The sequence below is a fragment of the Bufo bufo genome, chromosome 3 (assembly GCF_905171765.1).
Source record: "Bufo bufo chromosome 3, aBufBuf1.1, whole genome shotgun sequence".
Lineage (NCBI taxonomy): Eukaryota > Metazoa > Chordata > Amphibia > Anura > Bufonidae > Bufo > Bufo bufo.
The window spans coordinates 671,869,927-671,894,586 of NC_053391.1; the positions used below are offsets into that span (position 1 = coordinate 671,869,927).

The window sequence follows — 24,660 nt, forward strand, 5'->3', positions numbered from 1 at the left end:
CGTAGTGAGGCACCTGGACATGGACAGGTTTCTCCCTTGCTCAGGTGTAGTAACCATTTATTGTGGGTGGGCTGTACTGCTGTTTCTGTTTTGTGGGTAGGCTGCTGGACTAACAAGGGCACTGACTGGCAAGAAGTCAGATACCCTGTTAGTCTGTTTGGAAAAGGGGAGAGATGTGACGAGACCAATCTCGCCACATTGCATTGGAGAAGCCTGGTTGCCGGCCTACTTCCTTTAGACTATGGCCCCATGTTGAAACGCTTGATTTTCCCCTGCAAAGACTATGTCAAAGAATTTGGCTCCATGGCAATTGAACTGTATTCGGGCAGTCTGAGTGCCATTCACCTAATAATTGAATGCACTCAGACCTGAGCTATCTGGGGATATGTTAAATGTCTATGTTTTATGCAATAGCTGCACAGTTAAATATTCGTATGTCTTTTATTGTTTTTTTCTACCATGTGGCTAATGAAGTTTTGCCTCTGCCCTTGGAGATCAATTGGATTACTTCCCAATTGTCTCCAGGACAGAAGACATTGTGTAAAACTGTGTATTCTCCTGCCTGTGATAATTACATTAACCCATTGTGTAAGGTAATTGTATCACAGGCAGAGGGGAGGATTTTGTGTGGGAGTGTCTGAGTGTATTGTATGGGGTTACTGGTTGTTTTACAAAACCCTGTGGGTGGTACTAATGTGTAAGAATGTGTATATAAGAACAATAAACACACAGCTCTGGCTGTCCACTGCTTTACCCTCAACACAGAGCTTGGTCTCGTTCTTTGGGGGATTTATTGTATGCTGCCAGTTCGACTGCTAGGAGTGTAAACCTTTCATATGTTTTTTCCTATTTGACTGTATTCAGCATTTATATGGTTTCCAATTCGGGAGATTGGTGTCTTTAGTAGCTGCCTTTGCATCTGGAAAGGGAATATCTCTTAAACGGATTTTACCCCCTTTTATGCACGGGGTGCCATTACAGGGATGATGCCAGAAGGTTTGCGCACCAAGATTTGGGGATTTTCTATTATTCTTCTCTGCAGATGCTCTCAAACTCTCCTCTTCTTCCTTTTAAGAATTATGGACACCACTGTGCTCTTGGGAACTTTCAGTGCAGAAGAAATGTTTTTGTACTGTTTTCCAGATCTGTGCCTCCACACAATCCTGTCTCTGAGCTCTACAGGCAGTTCCTTCCTCCTTATTGGTTTTTGCTCTGATAAGCATTGTCAGCTGTGATACTTTCTATAGACAGGGCTGTGTCTTTCCTAATCATGTCCAATCCACTGAATTTAGCACAGGTGACTCCAATCAAGGATGATCAAGAGAAACGGGAGACCCCAGAGCTAAATGTCAAGTGTCATAGCCAAGGGTCTGAATACCTCTGTCCAAGCAAATTGTTAGTTATTTCCTTTTTAATAATTTTGCCCAAATTTTTTAAATTTCTTTTCACTTTCTCATTATGGGGTATTGAGTGCAGAATTATGGAGAAAACGTAATTTAAAAAAAAATTATTTTAGCACAAGGAGCAACATAACAAAATGTGAAAAAAAATAATAGGGTCTGAAGACTTGTAATGTAAGGCCCTGATAATAGGCTGACCTTTACTGCCTTTTTCAGCTCTTGCTGCGTACCCTAGGAGAGGGCAAGATGGGCAGGATTAAACAGGATCACATATAAAGCAGCAGACGCATGACAAAGGATCACACCATTGAGAACAGAATGTAGAGACAGTTCAGTTCTGTCTCCCTCTCCCTACACTTTGACTACTGCACACGTAACAGAGCATGCCCACTACAGCATGCCCACTGTAATCTGTCCTAGAAATTATAGGTCACATTCTGTCCAGGTAGGAAAACACTGGGAAAAAGGGCTCACTTTCTGTATTTATTTTTAGAGGATAAATTCTCTTTCGATACATTCGGCACTGTGTTTCCACTATGCTAATAGGGCTCGATAAGACTCAGTAACTTTTTGGATGTTGTATTCAGTTATGATATTTTTCTTTGAAAATAAATGAAACCTGCAATGAAAAAAATATCAGCAGCGAGCATCCGCTTATAGCTGCGAGAATGAGTATCTCCGGTGAGAATAAAGAAACTTATTGAACACGGAGGAGCAGCCAAGAATTGCGATCACTAATGAAAGGAACTGCGGTTTATCCACAGTCTGACTTATTGCTCCTCAATTTCTAAGATACAGAACAATAGGAGATGATAAATGTATTTTGCTGGGAATATACCGCCCTGGAATACCTTCTGGAAAGAATTGATGGACAATTTGGCCTTGAAAAGCCTCTGTACAGAAACCCGCGGGTCTAATTAATTTCCAGTATGCAATAAATATATGGCAACAAAGTGAACAAGTAAAAATCCTTCTTGTGTGCTGTGCCTTTAAATCACGGGATCAACGCAATGATAATTAGGCAGCACCAAAATATTTTTGTTTTTAGTTCATTTTTGCGGTTCCACTTTTAACCCTCTGCCTTCCTGGATCCATAACTTTTTTTTTTTTATTTGTTCATCCACATAGCTGTACGAGGGCGTGTTTTTTTGGCGGACAAGTTGTACTTTCTAATAGCACCAATTAATATTGCATACATTGAGGGGGGAACTAGAAAAAACTGCAAATGGAATGAAAGTGAAAAAATAAAAGCCAATGTTTTATGGGTTTTGTTTTTACAGCGTTCCCTGTGCGGTAAAAATGACCTGTTACCTTCATTCTTCGGGTCAATACGATTACAGTGATACCACATTTGTATAGTTTTTCTTGTGACTTAGTACTGAAATTTTTTTTTTTAACTTTGGAAACAAAATATTTTCTTCCCTTCATCAACATATTCTGACCCCCATTGCTTTTTTATAGTTATGTCTACGGAGCTGTGTTAGGGCTAATTTTTTGCAGGACAATCTGTAATTTTTACTGATACTATTTTGCAGTGTGTATGACTTCTTGATCACTTTTTATGAAATTTTTTGGGGTAGGTGAAGTGGCAAAAAATGATGAATGGGCCAGTTTTATTTTCTGTTACGGCCATTCGCCATACAGGATAAATACCATTCAGGCATTTTGGGATTCAGCGATGCCTATTATGTTTAATTTTTAACCCTTTCCTGACTGCCCAACATAAATTTACATCAGCAGCCGGGTGTCTGCTCTTTCATAACCGGTTGCTGAATTTTAAACCTTCAGATGTCGTGGTCAAATGTGACCATGGCATCTGGATGCCGTGACAGGAGGCTGCTGCATATTAGTTTCTAGGGCTCCATAGGAACATAGTAAAATTCTCATAGACACCAATGCTAATGCAAATGATTAGAGTCTATGAGACAAGCAATCTGAAGATTGCTTGTTATAGTTCCCTATGGGAAAATGTTTTTAAAAATAAAAACAAATTAAAAAAAATCAAAAAATTCAAATCACCCCCCTTTTCCTAAAATGTAAATAAAAAGATGTAAACAATAAAAAAATACACATCATGGGCATCGTCACTCGTGAAAACGCCTGTACTATTAACCCCTTTAGGACACAGCCATATTTCACCTTAAAGACCAGGCCATTTTTTGCAAATCTGACCAGTGTCACTTTAAGTGGTGATAACTAAAACGCTTTTACTTATCCAGACCATACTGAGATTGTTTTTTCGTCACATATCGTACCTCATGACACTCGTAAAATGAAGTAAAAAAATAACATTTTTAATTAATACCAAATTTATCAAAAATATTGAAAAAATTTCAAATTTCCAAGTTTCAATTTCTCTACTTCTATAATACATAGTAATACCTCCAAAAATAGTTATTACTTTTCATTCCCCATATGTCTACTTCATGTTTGGATCATTTTGGGAATGACATTTTAGATTTTGGGGACGTTACAAGGTTTAGAAGTTTAGAAGCAAATCTTGACATTTTTCAGAAATTTTCAAAAACCCAATTTTTAGGGACCAGTTCAGGTCTGAAGTCACTTTGTGAGGGTTACATAATAGTAACCACCCAAAAATACACCCCTCAAGGTATTCAAAACTGATTTTAAAAACGTCGTTAACCCTTTGGGTGTTGCACAAGAGTTATTGGCAAATGGAGATGAAATTTGAGAATTAAAATTTTTGGGCAAATTTTCCATTTTAATCCATTTTTTACAGTAACAAAGCAAGGGTTAACAGCTAAACAAAATGCTATATTTATTGCCCCGATTCTTTAGTTTGCAGAAACACCCCATATGTGGCCGTAAACTACTGTACGGCCACACAGTAGGGCGTAGAGGGAAAGGTGCGCCGTATGGTTTTTGGAAGGCAGATTTTGCTGGACTGGTTTATTTACACCATGTGCCATTTGAAGCCCCCCTGGTGCACCCCTAAAGTAGAAACTCCATAAAAGTGACCCCATTTTGGAAACGACAGGATAAGGTGGCAGTTTTGTTGGGACTATTTCTAGGGTACATATGATTTTTGGTTTATCTATATTACATTTTTGTGAGGCAAGGTTACCAAAAATAGAAATTCTGAAATTTCATCTTCATTTGCCATAAACTGTTGAGGAACACTTAAAGGGTTAATAAAGTTTTCAAAATTAGTTTTAAATACCTTGAGGGGTGAAGTTTCTTAGATGGGGTCGCTTTTATGGAGTTTCTACTCTAGGGGTGCATCAGGAGGGCTTCAAATGGGACATGGTGACAAAAAAAAAGGCCATCAAAATCTGCCTTCCAGAAACCATACGGCGTTCCTTTCCTTCTGCGCCCTGCCGTTTGGTCATACAGCAGTTTACGACCACATATGGGGTGTTTCTGTAAACTGCAGAATCAGGGTAATAAATATTAAGTTTTGTTTGGCTGTTAACCCTTGCTTTGTTACTGGAAAAAAACGGATTAAAATAGAAAATTTGCCCAAAAAATTGCTTTTTTGGCACCGTTTTTATTTTATTTTTTTGACCGTGTTCATCTGAGTGGTTAGGGGGGTATTTTTATAGAGCAGATTCTTACGGACGCGGTGATACCTAATATGTAAACTTTTTATTTATTTATGTTTTACACTATATTACCTTTTTATAAACAAAAAAAAACATTTTAGTCTCTTCATAGTCAAGTCTTTTTTTTTTTTTTTTTTAGCCGATTATCTTAGTTAGGGGCTCATTTTTTGCGGGATGAGAAGCCGGTTTTATTGGCACTATATTGGGGGGCATATTTTTTTTGATCGCTTGCTATTACAATTTTTGTGATGTAAGGTGACAAAAAAAACTTTTTTTGCACCGTTTTTATTTTATTTTTTGATCGTGTTCATCTGAGGGTTTAGGGGGGTGAATTTTTTTATACAGCAGATTCTTACGGACGTGACGATACCTAATATTTTTTTATTTTTTTTAGTTTTACAAAATAATATTTTTGAAAATAATTTTTTTGTTTTAGTGTCTTAAGTCTGAGAACCAGTTTTTTATCTGATTGTCAGTGGCTAAATAGGGATATAAATTTAGTACTCCATGGAAGTGTGGTACTCCCTGAAGCAACCAATAATGCAGAGGCCCGGGGTACGTGTCACACTGAGTAGTGGTGTCCTTCCGTATCCCCCTCCTGTGACACACTCTGCACCTTTTTTGGGTCCGTCCCTTCTTTCCAGTATGGGGGACCAGACCTGGAAAGTGTTGGCCAGGGACATAGGCCTGTACAAATTTGGCCCCGAAGTGATCGATGACCGGCCTGATTTTGTACAGGCGGTCATAGGCAGGATCACCTTGGGGGGGACATGCTGCATTATCTGAATAATGCAGGCATTTCCGGATGGCCTCAAACCGGGAGCGTGTCATGGCCGTACTGTAAAGTGGGGTCTAGTAGAGGACGTCCCCACTCCAGTAATGCATGACACTAGGTTTCTTGACTAGGCCCATGTGCAGCACGAGGCCCCAAAATGTCCTCATCTCGGCTGCACTGACCGGGGTCCAGCCACCGGGCCTAGCTAAAAAGGAGCCCGGGTGTTGAGCAACAAACTGTTGGGCGTACAGGTTTGTTTGCTCCACCATTAGATTTACAAAGTGGTCACTGAAGAAAGACTAAAATAGTCGTATTCAGTGAAGCCCACTGTGGAAATCTGGATTCCTGGTTGGCCTACAAAATCAGGAATCACGGGCTCAAAACGATCTGGGGTACACCAGACAATTTCACCGGCAGGGGGCTCCGGTGGACTTGACTGGTGGGCCGGAAAAACTAGTACAAGCCCCAGAGCTGCTCGTACTAGTGTGGGCCACAGGGTCCCTAGCATGGTGGTCACCTTTCTCCGCCGCCTTAGGGGCTCATCATCATCTCTAAATGATGAAGAGGACGGAGATGACAAAAGGAAAGTGGGGTCATCCTCGTCCTCACTGGGACTCTCGGAGTTGGAGGCAAGCTGGATGTATGCCTCCTTGGCCGTGAACATCCGGCGGGCCATAGGGGAGTGTGTGTCTGCGTGTGTGTGTAAATCTTTATTCAGTGTGTGTGGGGTCACGGGTGTTCGCGAACTTGTGTCTAGGGTCACACAACTGTGCCGTGGACCCCAGACACCCGATTTAGGGTGATGCCATCAGTAACAGTTTTTTTTCTTTTTCTTCCTCTAACTTTCCCTAAATATCCCTGCCTAATCTAACCTGTCCCTAGCTTTTCCCTAAATACCTGGGGGTGCTGGGGCACAGATCGGGTGCTGGATCCTGAGCAGTGAACAGATGGGGGGTGCTGGCTCTGATGATCGAAGCAGCGCTTTCCTCGGGCTCCCAGACTGAAAATGAGGAAGAGAGGAGCGCTGCAATGATTTGAACCTCCTGCCCGCTGAGCCGACCAATGAGAGGCGATCCTGAGAGGTGATGTCACATCACCTCTCAGGATTGCAGGATGGTGATTGGTGGTGTATTATCACACCACCAATCACCATCCTGTTCCGGGTTATCGGGTCCCCAGAGACCCGAATATCCCAGAAACACAGCAAACCGCAGGTTTGAATTGACCTGCGGTTTGCTGCGATCACCTACACGGGGGGGGGGGGGGCTGGGTCCCGGCGCATTGTCCCCAGGTGCCTGCTTCCCACCACATTTTATGCAATCGTATATGGTGCCATTAGAAAGTGCATCTTGTCTTGCAAAAAACAAGCCCTTATACAGCTATGTGAATAAAAAAAGTAAAAAAGTTATGGCTTTGGGAGGGCTGGGAGTGAAAAATGGAAATTTTACCGATCATTAAAGGGTTAAAGGGAACCTGTCACCTTGAAAATGCAATGCAATATACAGGCAGCTAATATAGCACTAATATAGCATGTTATAGAGCAGATAGAGCACGAGGAGCTGAGCAGATTGATATATAGATTTATGGGAAAAGATTCAATACAACTTGTATTTCATTCATTTAAATTCCTGCTGATTCTGGGCTTTGATGTCAGGGAGGCGGAGCTATCAGTGATTCACAGCTATCTATGTATACACAGTCAGAGGGAAGGCTGTCAATCACTGATAGCTCCTCCTCCCTGACATCAAAGTCCAGAATGAGCATAGAATTAAATGGATAAATTACACGTTTTACTGAATCTTTCCCTATAAAACTATACATCAATCTGCTCAGCTCCTCCTGCTCTATAACATGCTGCCTGCAGCTCAAACACCATGTTTTCCTTTAATTGTTTATTTTATTATGGAGAATATATATATATTTTTTACTTTTTAATTTTGTAACTTTTTTTTAAATCACCCTAGATGACTATAATAAGCAATCATTAGATTGCTTGTACAATACATTGCATTAAATTGCTAAAGCGATTCATTGCAGATTTGCTATGTTATCATGGAGCCCTGCCACCTGCAGGACTCCATAGGAACTACAGCTCTGAAAGCCCTCTTTTATTTGGTGAGACCAGGGCTTTCAGGGTGAAACAACGGCTCTCCCAATCGCAGGGAGCCATTCAAGCCCCGGGAACACAGCGCTCCCGAGTTTTCCGCTCTCAGATGCCTTGATCACAATTGATCACAGAATATGAAGGGTTAAATGTCTGTGATTGGTGTTATTGCCAATTGCAGACATTAGCCCCGTGTGTCTGATGTTTACAGTGGAAACCTGGCAGCTCTGGACCCCGCTAAATGTACAGTGGCAGTTGGGAAAGGGTTAAAGGCACTTTCTGGACTTAGATTTTGTAATGGAAATACAAGACATAGCGTAATTTCTGGGGGAGGGTTCCTCACATCATTCCAACTTACTTCTGTTACTTGCAGTACCACTTTTCACCACTACTAGCAGCAAATCCTTTCCACAGATGTCAGTGCAGCAATGCCTCTCTCTACTTAATCTCGCTCATATATTCTGCAAGCAAACCTAGCTTTGAAATGGAATATCTTCAGAATGAAGTGCAGCCCAGGCATGACAGACCCTTCATTTTAGTCATTAAGAAAAACTCTGAAACATATCTATGTCTTACTCAATTAATGTTACGGCCCTTTAAGAGCCTTCCTGCTAGACCAATTAAGTCGTGTCTAAAAAGTTGAAAACAGTATTACAGCTGAAATAGAGCACTCGAGTGTTGACTATGAAAAATACAATTTTAAGTCATAACTTGTTTCCCGCTGTGAAAATCTGGCATGTAACGGATAAATGAATGAAAACCCTTGTAAACGCTGCCATCCATAGAGTGGTGAATACAGATCATGTTCCTGCTGTAAAGCATATTAAGCCGGTGAATCACAAAACCATTCAGGAGAGGTGAGGATGACATACGATGTGGAATATGGACAGTACAGCATTGGTGTGTTACCCTAGGAGCTCCATGTTGTTGCGCACCATGGCTAAACTTAAAGGGCTTGTCTAGTTTTGCAAAAAAAAAATTTTTTAAGTTAATAAAGAAGAGTCCCTCATCTGAGGACCACATTGTCTCCTTAATGACCATTAATGTGCCTTTTAACGGAGCTCATTAAAAAAGCCCATGTCACACATTAATGGCATATCGGTAGGCTATGCCACCAATGTCAGATAGATACAGGTCTCTGAACCTATCTCTAGAATGGGGCCTCCAAACTGAACGAAGGCATACTGCACAAGTGTGGCCACCCTCCATCCACTGGGATACTCATCTCGCTTGGGTTTGGTTACTGTATTTCAAGAACTCCCATAGAGGTGGCCATGCTTGCGCAGTGTACTCTCCATTCACTTCTATGAGAGTTCCAGAAATAGCTGAGCATGCTCACTCGACTCTTATCGGAACTTCCACAGAAGGGAATGGAATGCTGCACATGCGTGGTGCGCCTTCGTTTGCTTTGGGGGCCCCGTTCTAGAGGTGTATGTCCCAGAGGTGAGACCTGCACCTATCTGACATTGGTAGCATATCCTAATATTCCACATTAAACTTGAAACCTGAAACTTCGGTGAGGAACCTCTACTTTTTCATGAATACTGCTAAAGCAACAGCAATTTCATTTAATTCTGAATGAATCATTCTGACTAGGGTTGAGTGAATGAAAGTATCTGAAGTGGACTTCGATGCCAATTTCAGGGAAAATTCTATTCGCCGCAAAGCCAAATTTTCTCGTGCCTTGTGGTAACGAATCATTTTTCCATGAAATGGTGTAAAAAAAAAAATACATACTCACCTCATCCATTTAAGCGCGATGCTTGAAGATCCTGCGCAAAATCTCGTACACGTTGAAGGCCAGCGTGATGACGTCATCACACACTGCGTGAAATTTTGTGTAGGATCTTAAATCAAGATGGGGGCTGTCTCTTTTGCGCTCAAATGAATAAGGTGAGTGTAACGAGCCCCTGCTCGCTCTATTCTGCTCTCACGGGACTCCCTCATGTGACCACAACATCTGCTGGTTCCGCCGTTGATGATCCGGCCTCAAACGACCGCTCGTGTCGTTTTAATTCTCACAGAACTAACACCAGTCAGGCTGTATGTGAGTTCAAACTGACAAAATTCTTATTGAATGCATCACATATATTTATGTTGACAGTTGGAACACCTCTTCCAATTGGTAAATTGTAAAACCCCCTCTGATTGGCTATACAAATGAGGTAAGCAGGGATTAGTTCAAGAGCTTGGCTGGGAGGCAGATGGGTGCGGCCATGACAGTGAGTATTTTTATTCAACCCTTGAAAGGCCTCCATTTTTACATCGGACGCGACAATCAGCGATGAACGCACCACCTGAGGGGTTCAATGACGGGGGGGGACGCAATCGCCATTCCACGTCATTGCGCCCGCCACTTACAAAGAAATGTGCGTTGTGACAAAGTGATTCATCATGAAGCGAATTTCTTTGTGAAAAAATTAGCGAAGCAGCTGAATCGAAGTTTTCATAACTTCGCTCAACACTAATTCTGCCCATCCATAAATTCGCTATAGCAGAGAGGATCTTCAAAATCTTCAAATAGTGTCTCTATTTCTGGAGCACCGGGTACTATCAAGCATTAATGGGAGTCTGTCAGCAGTCTTCACTGTGCAAAGCTGCTGATAGCACTATCTGCTGGACAGAGCAGTACAAACATACCTTTTGTGGGGATTTTATTATCAGAAGTAGTGTGAATATGAAGTTTTATTCTGCCAGACTCTGCTCCTGCACGTGCACTGGAGATGAAGCATCACTTTGAAGTCCTCTCTGCTCTCTGTATTGAGCTGCTTCAAAGCCCCTTGGCTCTGTGTGACAGCTGTAGCAATCTCCTGGTTGGAGGCTTTTGCTGTCACTCAGAGCAGAAGGCAGACATTGTAAAGCAGCTTGATGCAGAGAGCACCTCTCAGTGTAGGTTTGCCTCCTGGGCACTTGCAGGGGCAGAACCTTGCAGAATAAAAGTTCATGTTCTCACTACTCCTGATAATAAAAGTTCCACAAAGGGTATACTTATCCTGTTCTCTACGGCCACTTACTAGAGCTGTCTTTCACATTCAGAACTGCTGACAGACTCCCAGAAGCCTGCATGTAGTCAACCATAACTAGTACTTGCCCTAACTGGCTTCATGTTGCTTTATTTTCCAGCTCGACTGGCTTTATCGTATCAGTACACTCAGGATTCCAAAATGGGATTTGTTATTAATGCGATATACGCCATGGCCTATGGCCTGCACAGTATGCAGATGTCTCTGTGTCCCGGGTATGCCGGCCTCTGCGACGCTATGAAGCCGATAGATGGACAGAAGCTTCTGGACTTCATCATGAAAGCGAATTTCACAGGTGTAGCCGGTGACATGATCATGTTTGATGAAAATGGAGACTCACCTGGAAGGTACGTCGTACATGTAAAAGGTTTGTACAGGATTAAACATGGTTGCCAGAAGCCATGTTTTTCTAACCTTCTGCAGTCCCTTTATTTATAAATATTTTATTGAAATCCATCTATACTTCCTTAAAGTGCACCGACAGCAGGATCAACCCTATAAAAACAGGTAGACTGCATGACAGGGTTGATATTGCTGATTACCATGAAAATCGGTTTTGGCATTCCCCAGAAAAAATAATGTTATTCTTAATGCCTGATAAAGGCTTCAGAGGCCTGAGAGGCGTAGCCTGCCCTGGAAAGCTGAGGTACAGAAGCGGTTTAGTCCCCGCCCTTTCTTGCTGTAAAGCCCTTATTTACATAAAGAATAAAAAGTATTTACTTGGGAATGCTACAACCGATTTTCACAAGACGGGTATCATTTTAATCAGCAGGATCAACCCTACCAGGCAGTATACCTGGTTTAATTGTGTTAACGGGTGCACGTTAAGTGGTGATATTTTTACTCTGATAAAAGATATGTATTTCAATCTTTTACACGGTGAAGCACAATATTTATATTGCTTCGGTCAAGTTACCTTTCATATACTGTATATTTATGGTGTAAACATTAATGTGTACCAGAGTTTTCAAAAAAGGTTTGCATAATGGCAGTGCTTCATTGTAGAATGATAACAGGAGCAGTTTTTTTGGGGGCTTCCCTAATGTCTTCCTCAGCCATATTATTCCCTGTTTCACTTGCACAGCTAGATGCATTTCTCTGACAAGCAGGAGACATCTCCCTTCTGCGGAATCTGCCAGCACTGTATGCAGTGAACTCACTTTACTTCCCACTATGTGTGTTTAAATCACACTCACAGAAGACACACAGGACCGTCTCTGCTCTTCAGAAGCAGTTTGGAAGAAGTTCTTTAATCAGGCTCAGGATCTCAGCTAGCTCTGACACGCCCCCATTTCCTATAAACCTTCTTCTGTGTCTCTGTTACTAGGAACAGATCTTGCCAGACTGCAGGCAGTGGACGGCAAGTTAGGTGGAAATGAGAGCCCTAGTGGCCACTACTTTACAGCTTTTTTTTTTTCAGGTCATCAAGTATAGATCGGCCCAATAATATATTGATATAGAGGCCAAATAGCTGTCAAATTAAAGGGGTTCTCCGGGCTTTTAAAATAGATCACCTATCCTGGGGATAGGTCATCAATATCAGATCGGTGGGGTCACACCCGGCACCCCTGCCGATCAGCTGTATGAGGAGACTGCGCGCCGTGTGCATGTGCCGTCTCTATTCCTGCTGCTATGTCTATGGCAAAGCAGCAGCAGACAGGAAGAGAGAAGGGAGACGGCACGTGTGCACTGCATGCTCAGTCTCCTCATACAGCTGATCGGCAGGAGTGCCGGGTGTCTGACGCCCGCCGTTCTGATATTGACATCTAGATAGCCTCTATATTATTATATTATTGGGCCGATCTGATATTGATGACCTACCCTGAGGATAGGTCATCAATATTAAAATCCGGGACAACCCCTTAAATTTGACTGCCATGGCCTCCTATTGACTCCTATTATTAGGATACTGCACTGTTATTTTGCTACAGTATGTGTGTATTATTTGGCCACAATATAGCGATGAGCTATAACAAGGGCACTGTATAGTGGTATTATTCGTTTGAGCACTCAAAATGTATTAGAATTGTACAGTTTTCAAATTTCTTCTGTTTTACGTGAATCCTCCATCAACCCATTGTGGGGAATTTATTGACTGGCATTTCGTACACCAGTCTTAGTAAAAAAAAAGATCTGCTGGAGTAGGATGTGCCAAGTGTAGGGGCAGAGGCCTCAATAAATTAGGAGAATCTCCTGGCAGTCCACACACCAGAAAACCAAATTTATCTTTAAAGTAAAGATATAGGGGGGCATTTATTAAGAACAGCGTTTTAGACACCGATCTTAATAAACCCCTGCGCTGGCGGTGGATCCGCTGGAGTTATGAAGAGGTGATGGCTTCCTAGCTGTCTTTCATTTAGACCATTTTCTATGCCGCCTAAACCAGGCATAGAAAATGACGAATGAGACGGGACTGCCGGCCCATCCCCGCCCCCTTTTTTAGACCTGGCATGAGCGGGCTAGAGGTCGCAGATTCTGCCGCAACATGGCGTGCGACAGAATCTGCGGCAGATATATATACGCCACAAGAGTGACGTATATCTGTTGGTAAATTACCCCCATAGTTTTTGGAGCAGCGGTTGAATATGTAGGGTCGGGACCTTCAAGTCCTACAGAGATGGACCTTTAATAGAGATATTTCTTCTAGGTACGAAATCATGAATTTTAAGAAAATGGGTAAAGATTACTTTGATTACATCAATGTTGGAAGCTGGGACAATGGAGAACTAAAGATGGACGATGACGAAATCTGGTCCAGTAAGAATTCTGTCATTAGATCAGTCTGCAGCGAACCGTGCGCAAAAGGACAAATAAAGGTAACGGCGACTTCAGGGATTTGTCGTAAAATCTGAGGCAAATTCCCTACAGGAACACACAACCTGAGAGATTCAGAAGTTACATATTTTCCTTCAGACTTTTTGACACTTTTATTTCTCCCATGTCTATTATCTATCTATCTATCTATCTATCTATCTATCTTATATCTATCTATCTATCTATCTATCTATCTATCTATCTATCTATCTATCTATCATCTCATGTCTACCACATTCAGACCGTGATTCCTAAAGTATTTCAGCTTTTTTACGCTTTAAATTCATATCAAAATGTCTTGATATAATTTTTGGAGCCCAGCCTCAAATGCTAATTCCCTTTCTCGTGCCAATCTCGCTTTCAGGTAATTCGGAAAGGAGAGGTGAGCTGCTGCTGGACCTGCACCCCCTGTAAAGAAAATGAGATTGTTTTTGATGAATACACCTGTAAAGCTTGTGAACTAGGCTCCTGGCCTACTGATGATCTCACAGGTAGGTCTCATATCATCATGATTAAGGGAATGTCCACTTTGGATCAGATATCATTGTAAGTGGAAAGTAAAGTGTTTCAGGGCACATTAAAATTGATGGAAACACTGGATCTGAATAAGAATTGCTCCCAGTCCACTTAACATGCCCACCATCATGGACCTGTGAACGGAACAATTCTTATCTGCTTCCCACTGCTCTGTTCTGGCTCCATGGGTTCCAGGCTGTCTTCCCTGGACTTTCTGACCATGCATGGGGTCACATGCACTGCAGAAGTGCAGTGAAGACAGGCTAGAACCTGTGAAGCCAGAACTTATAGTCTCCTTTACAGGTCCTATTGGGTGGGGTGGAAGTTTAAAAAGTAATAAATTGTGGGCAACCCTTTTTATGCATACTGTATGCAATCTGAGAAAGGACAACATCTGCATAGAGTTTGTATGTTCTCCCCGTGTTTGCGTGGGTTTTCTACGGTTTCCTCCAGCACTCCAAAGACATACTGATGGGCTTAGATTGTGATCTCCATTGGGGACAGCTTGATGCTAATGTCTGTAAAGTGCTGTGGAATGTGTCAGCGCTATATAAGTGCATAAAATAAATAAATAAATAAATATAAACAGTGCGCAGTGAGCTTGTCAGCTCCCCCTAGTGGTTACTTCAGGCAGTCAGACTGCAATAATTTAACTCGGCTGTCTACTTGGCAGATTTGGTGGTCTGCATTAGAATATAAAGCTGTGGCTGCTATAAAGATATATATATATATATATATATATATATATATATATATATATATATAATTAACATGCACAGAATGTAGGACTTGGTGATAAATATATACACTTTAACCACTTAAGGACCACAGGTTTATACCCCCCTAAAGACCAGGCCCTTTTTTACAAATCGGCACTCCACAACTTTAGCTGTTTATTGCTCGGTCATGCAACTTACCACCCAAATGAATTTTACCTCCTTTTCCTCTCACTAATAGAGCTTTCATTTGGTGGTATTTCATTGCTGCTGACATTTTTACTTTTTTTGTTATTAATCGAAATTTAACGATTTTTTTGCAAACAAATGACATTTTTCACTTTCAGTTGTAAAATTTTGCAAAAAAAACGACATCCATATATAAATTTTGCTCAAAATTTATTGTTCTACATGTCTTTGATAAAAAAAAAATGTTTGGGTAAAAAAAAAAAATGGTTTGGGTAAAAGTTATAGCGTTTACAAACTATGGTACAAAAATGTGAATTTCCGCTTTTTGAAGCAGCTCTGACTTTCTGAGCACCTGTCATGTTTCCTGAGGTTCTACAATGCCCAGACAGTACAAACACCCCACAAATGACCCCATTTCGGAAAGTAGACACCCTAAGGTATTCGCTGATGGGCATAGTGAGTTCATAGAACTTTTTATTTTTTGTCACAAGTTAGCGGAAAATTATGATTTTTTTTTTTTTTTTCTTACAAAGTCTCATATTCCACTAACTTGTGACAAAAAATAAAAGCTTCCATGAACTCACTATGCCCATCAGCGAATACCTTGGGATGTCTTCTTTCCAAAATGGGGTCACTTGTGGGGTAGTTATACTGCCCTGGCATTCTAGGGGCCCAAATGTGTGGTAAGGAGTTTGAAATCAAATTCTGTAAAAAATGACCAGTGAAATCCGAAAGGTGCTCTTTGGAATATGGGCCCCTTTGCCCACCTAGGCTGCAAAAAAGTGTCACACATGTGGTATCTCCGTATTCAGGAGAAGTTGGGGAATGTGTTTTGGGGTGTCATTTTACATATACCCATGCTGGGTGAGAGAAATATCTTGGCAAAAGACAACTTTGTATAAAAAAATGGTAAAAGTTGTCTTTTGCCAAGATATTTCTCTCACCCAGCATGAGAATATGTAAAATGACACCCCAAAACACATTCCCCAACTTCTCCTGAATACGGAGATACCACATGTGTGACACTTTTTTGCAGCCTAGGTGGGCAAAGGGGCCCATATTCCAAAAAGCACCTTTCGGATTTCACTGGTCATTTTTTACAGAATTTGATTTCAAACTCCTTACCACACATTTGGGCCCCTAGAATGCCAGGGCAGTATAACTACCCCACAAGTGACCCCATTTTGGAAAGAAGACACCCCAAGGTATTCGCTGATGAGCATAGTGAGTTCATGGAAGTTTTTATTTTTTGTCACAAGTTAGTGACTTTGTAAGAAAAAAAAAAATAAATCATCATTTTCCACTAACTTGTGACAAAAAATAAAAACTTCCATGAACTCACTATGCCCATCAGCGAATACCTTGGGATGTCTTCTTTCCAAAATGGGGTCACTTGTGGGGTAGTTATACTGCCCTGGCATTCTAGGGGCCCAAATGTGTGGTAAGGAGTTTGAAATCAAATTCTGTAAAAAATGGCCAGTGAAATCCGAAAGGTGCTCTTTGGAATATGGGCCCCTTTGCCCACCTAGGCTGCAAAAAAGTGTCACACATGTGGTATCGCCGTATTCAGGAGAAGTTGGGGAATGTGTTTTGGGGTGTCATTTTACATATACCCATGCTGGGTGAGAGAAATATCTTGGTCAAAAGACAACTTTTCCCATTTTTTTATACAAAGTTGGCATTTGACCAAGATATTTCTCTCACCCAGCATGGGTATATGTAAAATGACACCCCAAAACACATTCCCCAACTTCTCCTGAGTACGGCGATACCAGATGTGTGACACTTTTTTTGCAGCCTAGATGCGCAAAGGTGCCCAAATTCCTTTTAGGAGGGCATTTTTAGACATTTGGATACCAGACTTCTTCTCACGCTTTGGGGCCCCTAGAATGCCAGGGCAGTATAAATACCCCACATGTGACCCCATTTTGGAAAGAAGACACCCCAAGGTATTCAATGAGGGGCATGGCGAGTTCATAGAATTTTTTTTTTTTTGGCACAAGTTAGCGGAAATTGATATTTTTTATTTTTTTTCTCACAAAGTCTCCCTTTCCGCTAACTTGGGACAAAAATTTCAATCTTTCATGGACTCAATATGCCCCTCACGGAATACCTGGGGGTGTCTTCTTTCCGAAATGGGGTCACATGTGGGGTATTTATACTGCCCTGGCATTCTAGGGGCCCTAAAGCGTGAGAAGAAGTCTGGAATATAAATGTCTAGAAAATTTTACGCATTTGGATTCCGTGAGGGGTATGGTGAGTTCATGTGAGATTTCATTTTTTGACACAAGTTAGTGGAATATGAGACTTTGTAAGAAAAAAATAATAATTTCCGCTAACTTGGGCCAAAAAAATGTCTGAATGGAGCCTTACAGAGGGGTGATCAATGACAGGGGGGTGATCAATGACAGGGGGGTGATCAATGACAGGGGGGTGATCAGGGAGTCTATATGGGGTGATCACCCCCCTGTCATTGATCACCCCCCTATAAGGCTCCATTCAGATGTCCGTATGTGTTTTGCGGATCCGATCCATGTATCCGTGGATCCGTAAAAATCATACGGACATCTGAATGCAGCCTGACAGGGGGGGGTGATCAATGACAGGGGCGGTGATCAATGACAGGGGGGTGATCAGGGAGTCTATATGGGGTGATCAACCCCCTCTGGAAGGCTCCAGGGAGACGCCTGTATGCGTTTTGCGGATCCGATCCATCTATCAGTGGATCCGTAAAAATCATGCGGACGTCTGAATGGAGCCTTACAGGGGGGTGATCAATGACAGGGGGGTAATCAATGACAGGGGGGTGATCAGGGAGTCTATATGGGGTGATCACCACAGTCATTGATCACGCCCCTGTAAGGCTCCATTCAGACGTCCGTGTGCGTTTTGCGGATCCGATCCATCTATCAGTGGATCCGTAAAAATCATGCAGACGTCTGAATGGAGCTTTACAGGGGTGTGATCAATGACAGGGGGGTGATGAGGGAGTCTATATGGGGTGATCAACACAGTCATTGATCACGCCCCTGTAAGGCTCCATTCAGACGTCCGTGTGCGTTTTGCGGATCCGATCCATCTATCAGTGGATCCGTAAAAATCATGCGGACGTCTGAATGGAGCTTTACAGGGGTGTGATCAATGACAGGGGGGTAATCAATGACAGGGGGGTGATCAGGGAGTCTATATGGGGTGATCACCACAGTCATTGATCACGCCCCTGTAAGGCTCCATTCAGACGTCCGTGTGCGTTTTGCGGATCCGATCCATCTATCAGTGGATCCGTAAAAATCATGCGGACGTCTGAATGGAGCTTTACAGGGGTGTGATCAATGACAGGGGGGTGATGAGGGAGTCTATATGGTGTGATCAACACAGTCATTGATCACGCCCCTGTAAGGCTCCATTCAGACGTCTGTGTGCGTTTTGCGGATCCGATCCATCTATCAGTGGATCCGTAAAAATCATGCGGACATCTGAATCGAGCTTTACAGGGGTGTGATCAATGACAGGGGGGTAATCAATGACAGGGGGGTGATCAGGGAGTCTATATGGGGTGATCAGGGGCTAATAAGGGGTTAATAAGTGACAGGGGGGGTGTAGTGTAGTGGTGCTTGGTGCTACTTTACTGAGCTACCTGTGTCCTCTGGTGGTCGATCCAAACAAAGGGGACCACCAGAGGACCAGGTAGCAGGTATATTAGACGCTGTTATCATAACAGCGTCTAATATACCTGTTAGGGGTTAAAAAAATCACATCTCCAGCCTGCCAGCGAACGATCGCCGCTGGCAGGCTGGAGATCCACTCTCTTACCTTCCGTTCCTGTGAGCGCGCGCGCCTGTGTGCGCGCGTTCACAGGAAATCTCGGCTCACGCGAGATGACGCCAATCGGCGTTAGTGTGACCTGGGAGTGCCGCAGAAATGACGCCTTTCGGCGTTAGTGTGACGGTAAGTGGTTAAAGTACTCCTTGTATGGTATTAGCCAGACTACTGTATGTATTTTTCCACACTCAGTCCTTTGGTCTTGTTGGACTATTGGGTTAGGAATACAGTAGAAAGCTTCTGGTATCCAGGTTGATACAGATGTGTCCACCCTTGGCACAAATTTGGTTAAGAACTACAATTTAATACTTGAAATTTGCAGTTCACAAATCACAATTGCAACGCGGTGGCACACAGGCACATATAGCATAAACACCTCATGTCAGAGTATTGCAAAACCATAAAAAAATATGAAAAAAAGCTGGTGATCTCGCCCCCAACACATCTCAGGATATGTTGTGCCAAAGGGAAGGGTAAGGAAGGACACAGCTGAACTGATAATAACCACTATGGTCCTTAATGATAGTCCTGCCTGACAGCAAGAATGCTTGAGCTCCTCCAGACAAAAGCACCACAAATTTGGGGGACAACTAAATAGTTGTTGGTTTACTTCCATACCCCGTTCCTGCCCCACTTGGTAGAGGGAATTTTAGAATAAAGCAAATTGTGGACAACCCCTTTAACCACCTCCCGACCGCCTAACGCAGGGATGCGTCCTGCGGGCGGCCGGGGTTTTCCTCCTTGACACATCTACGCGTCATCTCGCGAGAGGCGAGATTTCGCGTGAACGCGCGCGCGTTGACAGCGACGCGCAGCTAAGAAGTTGATCTACAGCCTGCCAGCAGCGATCATTCGCTGGCAGGCTGTAGATGCAATTTTTTTAACCCCAAAAAGGTATATTAGACGCTGTTTTGTTAACAGCGTCTGATATACCTGCTACCTGGTCCTCTGGTGGTCCCCTTTGCTTGGATCGACCACCAGAGGACACAGGCAGCTCTGTAAGTAGCACCAATCACCACACTACACTACACCCCCCTGTCACTTATTAACCCCTTATAAACCCCTGATCACCCCATATAGACTCCCTGATCACCCCCCTGTCATTGATCACCCCCCCTGTAAGGCTCCATTCAGACGTCCGTATGTGTTTTGCGGATCCGCGAATCCACGGATCCGCAAAACACGGACACCGGCGATGTGCTTTCCGCATTTTGCGGATCCGCACATTGCCAGAACTATATAGAAAATGCCTTTTCTTGTCCGCAATTGCGGACAAGAATAGGACATGTTCTATTGGCTCTACAAAAAACGCAGTGTTCGCCTGATCAGGCCTGATCTTGTGCGCACACTTGCGTTCAGTCCGCCCGACCTCAGTGATCGAATTTTTTTTTTTCTGATCACTGCAAAAACACCGTAAAATCGCTGCGGCGCTATAAAGATCACTTTTGAAGGGCATAGGAGATTTTTTTTTTTGGGCACAAGTTAGCGGAAATTTTTATTTTTTATTTTTTTTTCTTACAAAGTCTCATATTCCACTAACTTGTGACAAAAAATTAAATCTTACATGAACTCACCATACCCCTCACGGAATCCAAATGCGTGAAAATGCCCTGTGAAATCCTCAAGGTACTCATTGGAATTTGGGCCCCTTTGCGCATCTTGGCTGCAAAAAAGTGTCACACATGTGGTATCGCTGTACTCAGGAGAAGTAGGGCAATGTGTTTTGGGGTGTATTTTTACATATACCCATGCTGGGTGAGAGAAATATCTCTGTAAATTGACAACTTTGTCACGGCACCGGACGGGGTTAAAAGCAGAGTGTGCTTGGCGTGCATGCTGTACCTGCGCTCCCTGGACTTTGTGTGGCTATCATGGCCCATAAACAGGTAGGAACTAGTGTTAGGGACCACTCATAGAGGATACCTTGACGTGGTGAGTGGCTTATTACGCTTTGGCCAAAATGTACACCAATGCCTAATTCAACATCCAGCATAGAGGCAGGGCAGAGTGCTGGTTGCAGAGTGCTATCGCATTAGTGTTTTTGCTTTTGTATTTAAAAACTATTCCAAATATGATACAATGTTTTTAAAGGGTTTCTATCACTTCGTAGGCCATTATTAGCTCTCAGACACTAGCGATCTGCTAGTGTCTGCTCTGGCCAACCATCCTAATATAAGAGCTTTTTGGGCAGCCGTTTTGCTAAAAAAATAACTTTTATAAATATGCTAATGAGCCTCTAGGTGCTATGTGGGCGTCATTAGCACCTAGAGGCTCCGTCTACCTTCATACACAGCCACCGCCCAGCGCGTCCCTCCAGCCCGCCCATCGCATTCAGCAGGAGATGGGCGGGCTGGAGGGACGCGCTGGGCGGTGGCTGTGTATGAAGGTAGACGGAGCGTCTAGGTGCTAATGACGCCCACATAGCACCTAGAGGCTCATTAGCATATTTATAAAAGTTATTTTTTTAGCAAAACGGCTGCCCAAAAAGCTCTTATATTAGGATGGTTGGCCAGAGCAGACACTAGCGGATCGCTAGTGTCTGAGAGCTAATTATGGCATACGAAGTGATAGAAACCCTTTAATAACTCAGAAAAAAGTGAGTTACTGTGTGCAGAATCTCCAGTGTATATCTATGAGATTTAGCTTCACACTGCTGTCCCCTGCCTACTGATTGTAGGAGCTGAGAGGGAGAAACCTATCATAAACAGGTGGGCAGGGGAGGCAGGGTGAAGCTGAATATATGGAGCGGAATATGCTAAGACTCTGCAGTGTAAGTTAGGGGGTGGCAATTATATCATTGATCTATCACTAGTGCCCTTAGTCTGATTAACCTCCAAACCCTTGGTCTCTAAAAAGTAGGCTTTATTATGCGAATCATATCTGAGGGGAAAAAGAAATCAAGATTGCAGACAACCAAAAAATGATACATCAACTAAAATGGGTATACACAAGAGTTTCTACATTAGTCTTTGATAACAGTATATGCTGCATTGCATAAGAATTTTATTGCTGGAGTGCTTCTTTAAAGAGATTCTGCAGTGTTGAGATATTGATAGGTCATCCGGGGCATAGCTAAAGGCTCATGGGCCCTGGTGCAAGAGTTCAGCTTGGACCCCCCTTCCCTTAGTGCTTTTTGGCCAGAGGCAGGGAAACACATTGCCTTTGTGTTGCTTGAGGCAAAAATTTAAATGGCACCCCCCCCCCCCATGCCAAATTCTTGACCTCACCCTGTCACGCTTCGGTGTGGAAGGGAAACACCACACCGAGCATAAGAGGGAAGGGGGGAACAGGGAATCAGGCCTGAGAACTAGGGAAGGAAGATGGACACCTCCTAGTAATACCCTAACCAAAATCCTGACTGACTACCAGTATGAATAGGTGTGTTCATACGCAGGAATACCTAGAGTCCTATCTAGCCATATAGGACCCTGGTACTAATGGCAGGGATGAGACTACCTGTTCCTCCAAAAGGAAGGACGAACAGGAGTCTCCGTCAGGCCTAATACAAACAATAGGGAAATGCAACACACAGAACCCAAACAAAATACCAAAAGGGAAAGGAAAGACTTAACTTCAAAGGGGCTATGGAAGCACCAGGAACTCCGCTGAGATCCACACACCAGCAATCCACAACTGAAACTAAAGCTATAAACCACACAGCATAGTGGGAGAAGGAACTATAATTAAGGAAGGTTAAATGACCACATACAGTACAGACCAAAAGTTTGGACACACCTTCTCATTCAAAGAGTTTTCTTTATTTTCATGACTATGAAGGCATCAAAACTATGAATTAACACATGTGGAATTATATACATAACAAACTAGTGTGAAATAACTGAAAATATGTCATATTCTAGGTTCTTCAAAGTAGCCACCTTTTGCTTTGATTACTGCTTTGCACACTCTTGGCATTCTCTTGATGAGCTTCAAGAGGTAGTCCCCTGAAATGGTCTTCCAACAGTCTTGAAGGAGTTCCCAGAGATGCTTAGCACTTGTTGGCCCTTTTGCCTTCACTCTGCGGTCCAGCTCACCCCAAACCATCTCGATTGGGTTCAGGTCCGGTGACTGTGGAGGCCAGGTCATCTGGCGCAGCACCCCATCACTCTCCCTCATGGTCAAATAGCCCTTACTTTCAAAGTTTTACCAATTTTTCGGCTGACTGACTGACCTTCATTTCTTAAATTAATGATGGCCACTCGTTTTTCTTTACTTAGCTGCTTTTTTCTTGCCATAATACAAATTCTAACAGTCTATTCAGTAGGACTATCAGCTGTGTATCCACCTGACTTCTCCTCAATGCCACTGATGGTCCCAACCCCATTTATAGGGCAAGAAATCCCACTTATTAAACCTGACAGGGCACACCTGTGAAGTGAAAACCATTTCAGGGGACTACCTCTTGAAGCTCATCAAGAGAATGCCAAGAGTGTGCAAAGCAGTAATCAAAGCAAAAGGTGGCTACTTTGAAGAACCTAGAATATGACATATTTTCAGTTGTTTCACACTTGTTTGTTATGTATATAATTCCACATGTGTTAATTCATAGTTTTGATGCCTTCAGTGTGAATCTACAATTTTCATAGTCATGAAAATAAAGAAAACTCTTTGAATGAGAAGGTGTGTCCAAACTTTTGGTCTGTACTGTACGCAACACCTGGACACAAGGGGTGTGGCCATTACCAGAAATGACACAGATGCCTATTGATCCACAAGGAAAACCTGTCAGATCTAACCACGTGTTGCCAGTCTCAACGATCTCTGGCCACCTGTCGCAGGAACGTCCGTGACACACCCCTTCTCTCCAGCCAGAGGTGTAACTTGACCAGCATGCAATAATACCAGTGTCTTCTTATGCGACACAAGGGTCTTTGGGCCCCTCAGGCTCCTGGGCCCGGTAGCCACTGCTACCTCTGCACCCCCTACAGCTACGCCCCTGTAGGTCATTAATATTAGTGGGTCCAATGCCATTCACCTCCACCAATTACCTATTTAACCTGCTCGTGTTCTAGATCGTAGTGGTGACATTGTGTAATTACACCGTCCTCTTTCATTTAAGTTAACGGGAGAGCAAGGTGTAATTACACTGCACGCCATTACGGCCTGGATGGTGAGCTGGTTAACAGCTGATCAGCGGGCGTGCTGGGTGTCGGACCCCTGCCAATCTGATGACCTACCCTGAGGATAGGTGATCAATATCCAAACACTGCACAATTCCTTCAATGCTTTATGCAAGCAAGGGATTTGGAGCTCTGTATCAGAAGAGCAGATATTCACTTTGCGAGATTTACGCGCTGCCTCTGCCTTCATTTTGCATTTGAAAAGACAGAGAAAGGTTATATAGTTTGTGAAATAAGCACAATGGGAGAAGATGAGGGCACATGTCATATATTAGTACCGCAGCTCCATTTACATTGTAATGTGGATTGTTAATGAGATAACACTGGCACGACTGACCTGCTGAATGAACGGAGAAGGTGAGATGAGACAGGAGAACCACCGTCCGGGGTTTGACATCATCATCTTAGATAACAATGAGCAGTCTTACTACAAAACGTTAGACACATAAGCTGTCACTGCTGTAATTACCATTTACTCTCATGTAGACTACATTCATATGGATACAGCATTGAATATTCATACATTAAATGAATTCTGCTCAATTTCTTTTCCTTAATGTTGCGCTATAATTATAATTTTCTTTGTAAAAATCACTAGTACATGTGAATACATGGTAA

At 42.9% G+C, this 24,660-nt stretch overlaps 1 protein-coding gene across 2 annotated transcripts in view; it reads left to right on the forward strand.

Moving 5' to 3' along the window:
- GRM5 (glutamate metabotropic receptor 5) overlaps positions 1 to 24,660 on the forward strand; it is a 355,396-nt gene that overhangs the window by 299,318 nt on the left and 31,418 nt on the right. For both annotated transcript variants that reach the window (XM_040422641.1, XM_040422642.1), the window contains exons 4-6: positions 10,966 to 11,212; positions 13,513 to 13,681; positions 14,044 to 14,170. In XM_040422641.1, the coding sequence (XP_040278575.1) occupies positions 10,966 to 11,212; positions 13,513 to 13,681; positions 14,044 to 14,170 (543 nt within the window). The remainder of the gene's footprint in view (positions 1 to 10,965; positions 11,213 to 13,512; positions 13,682 to 14,043; positions 14,171 to 24,660) is intronic.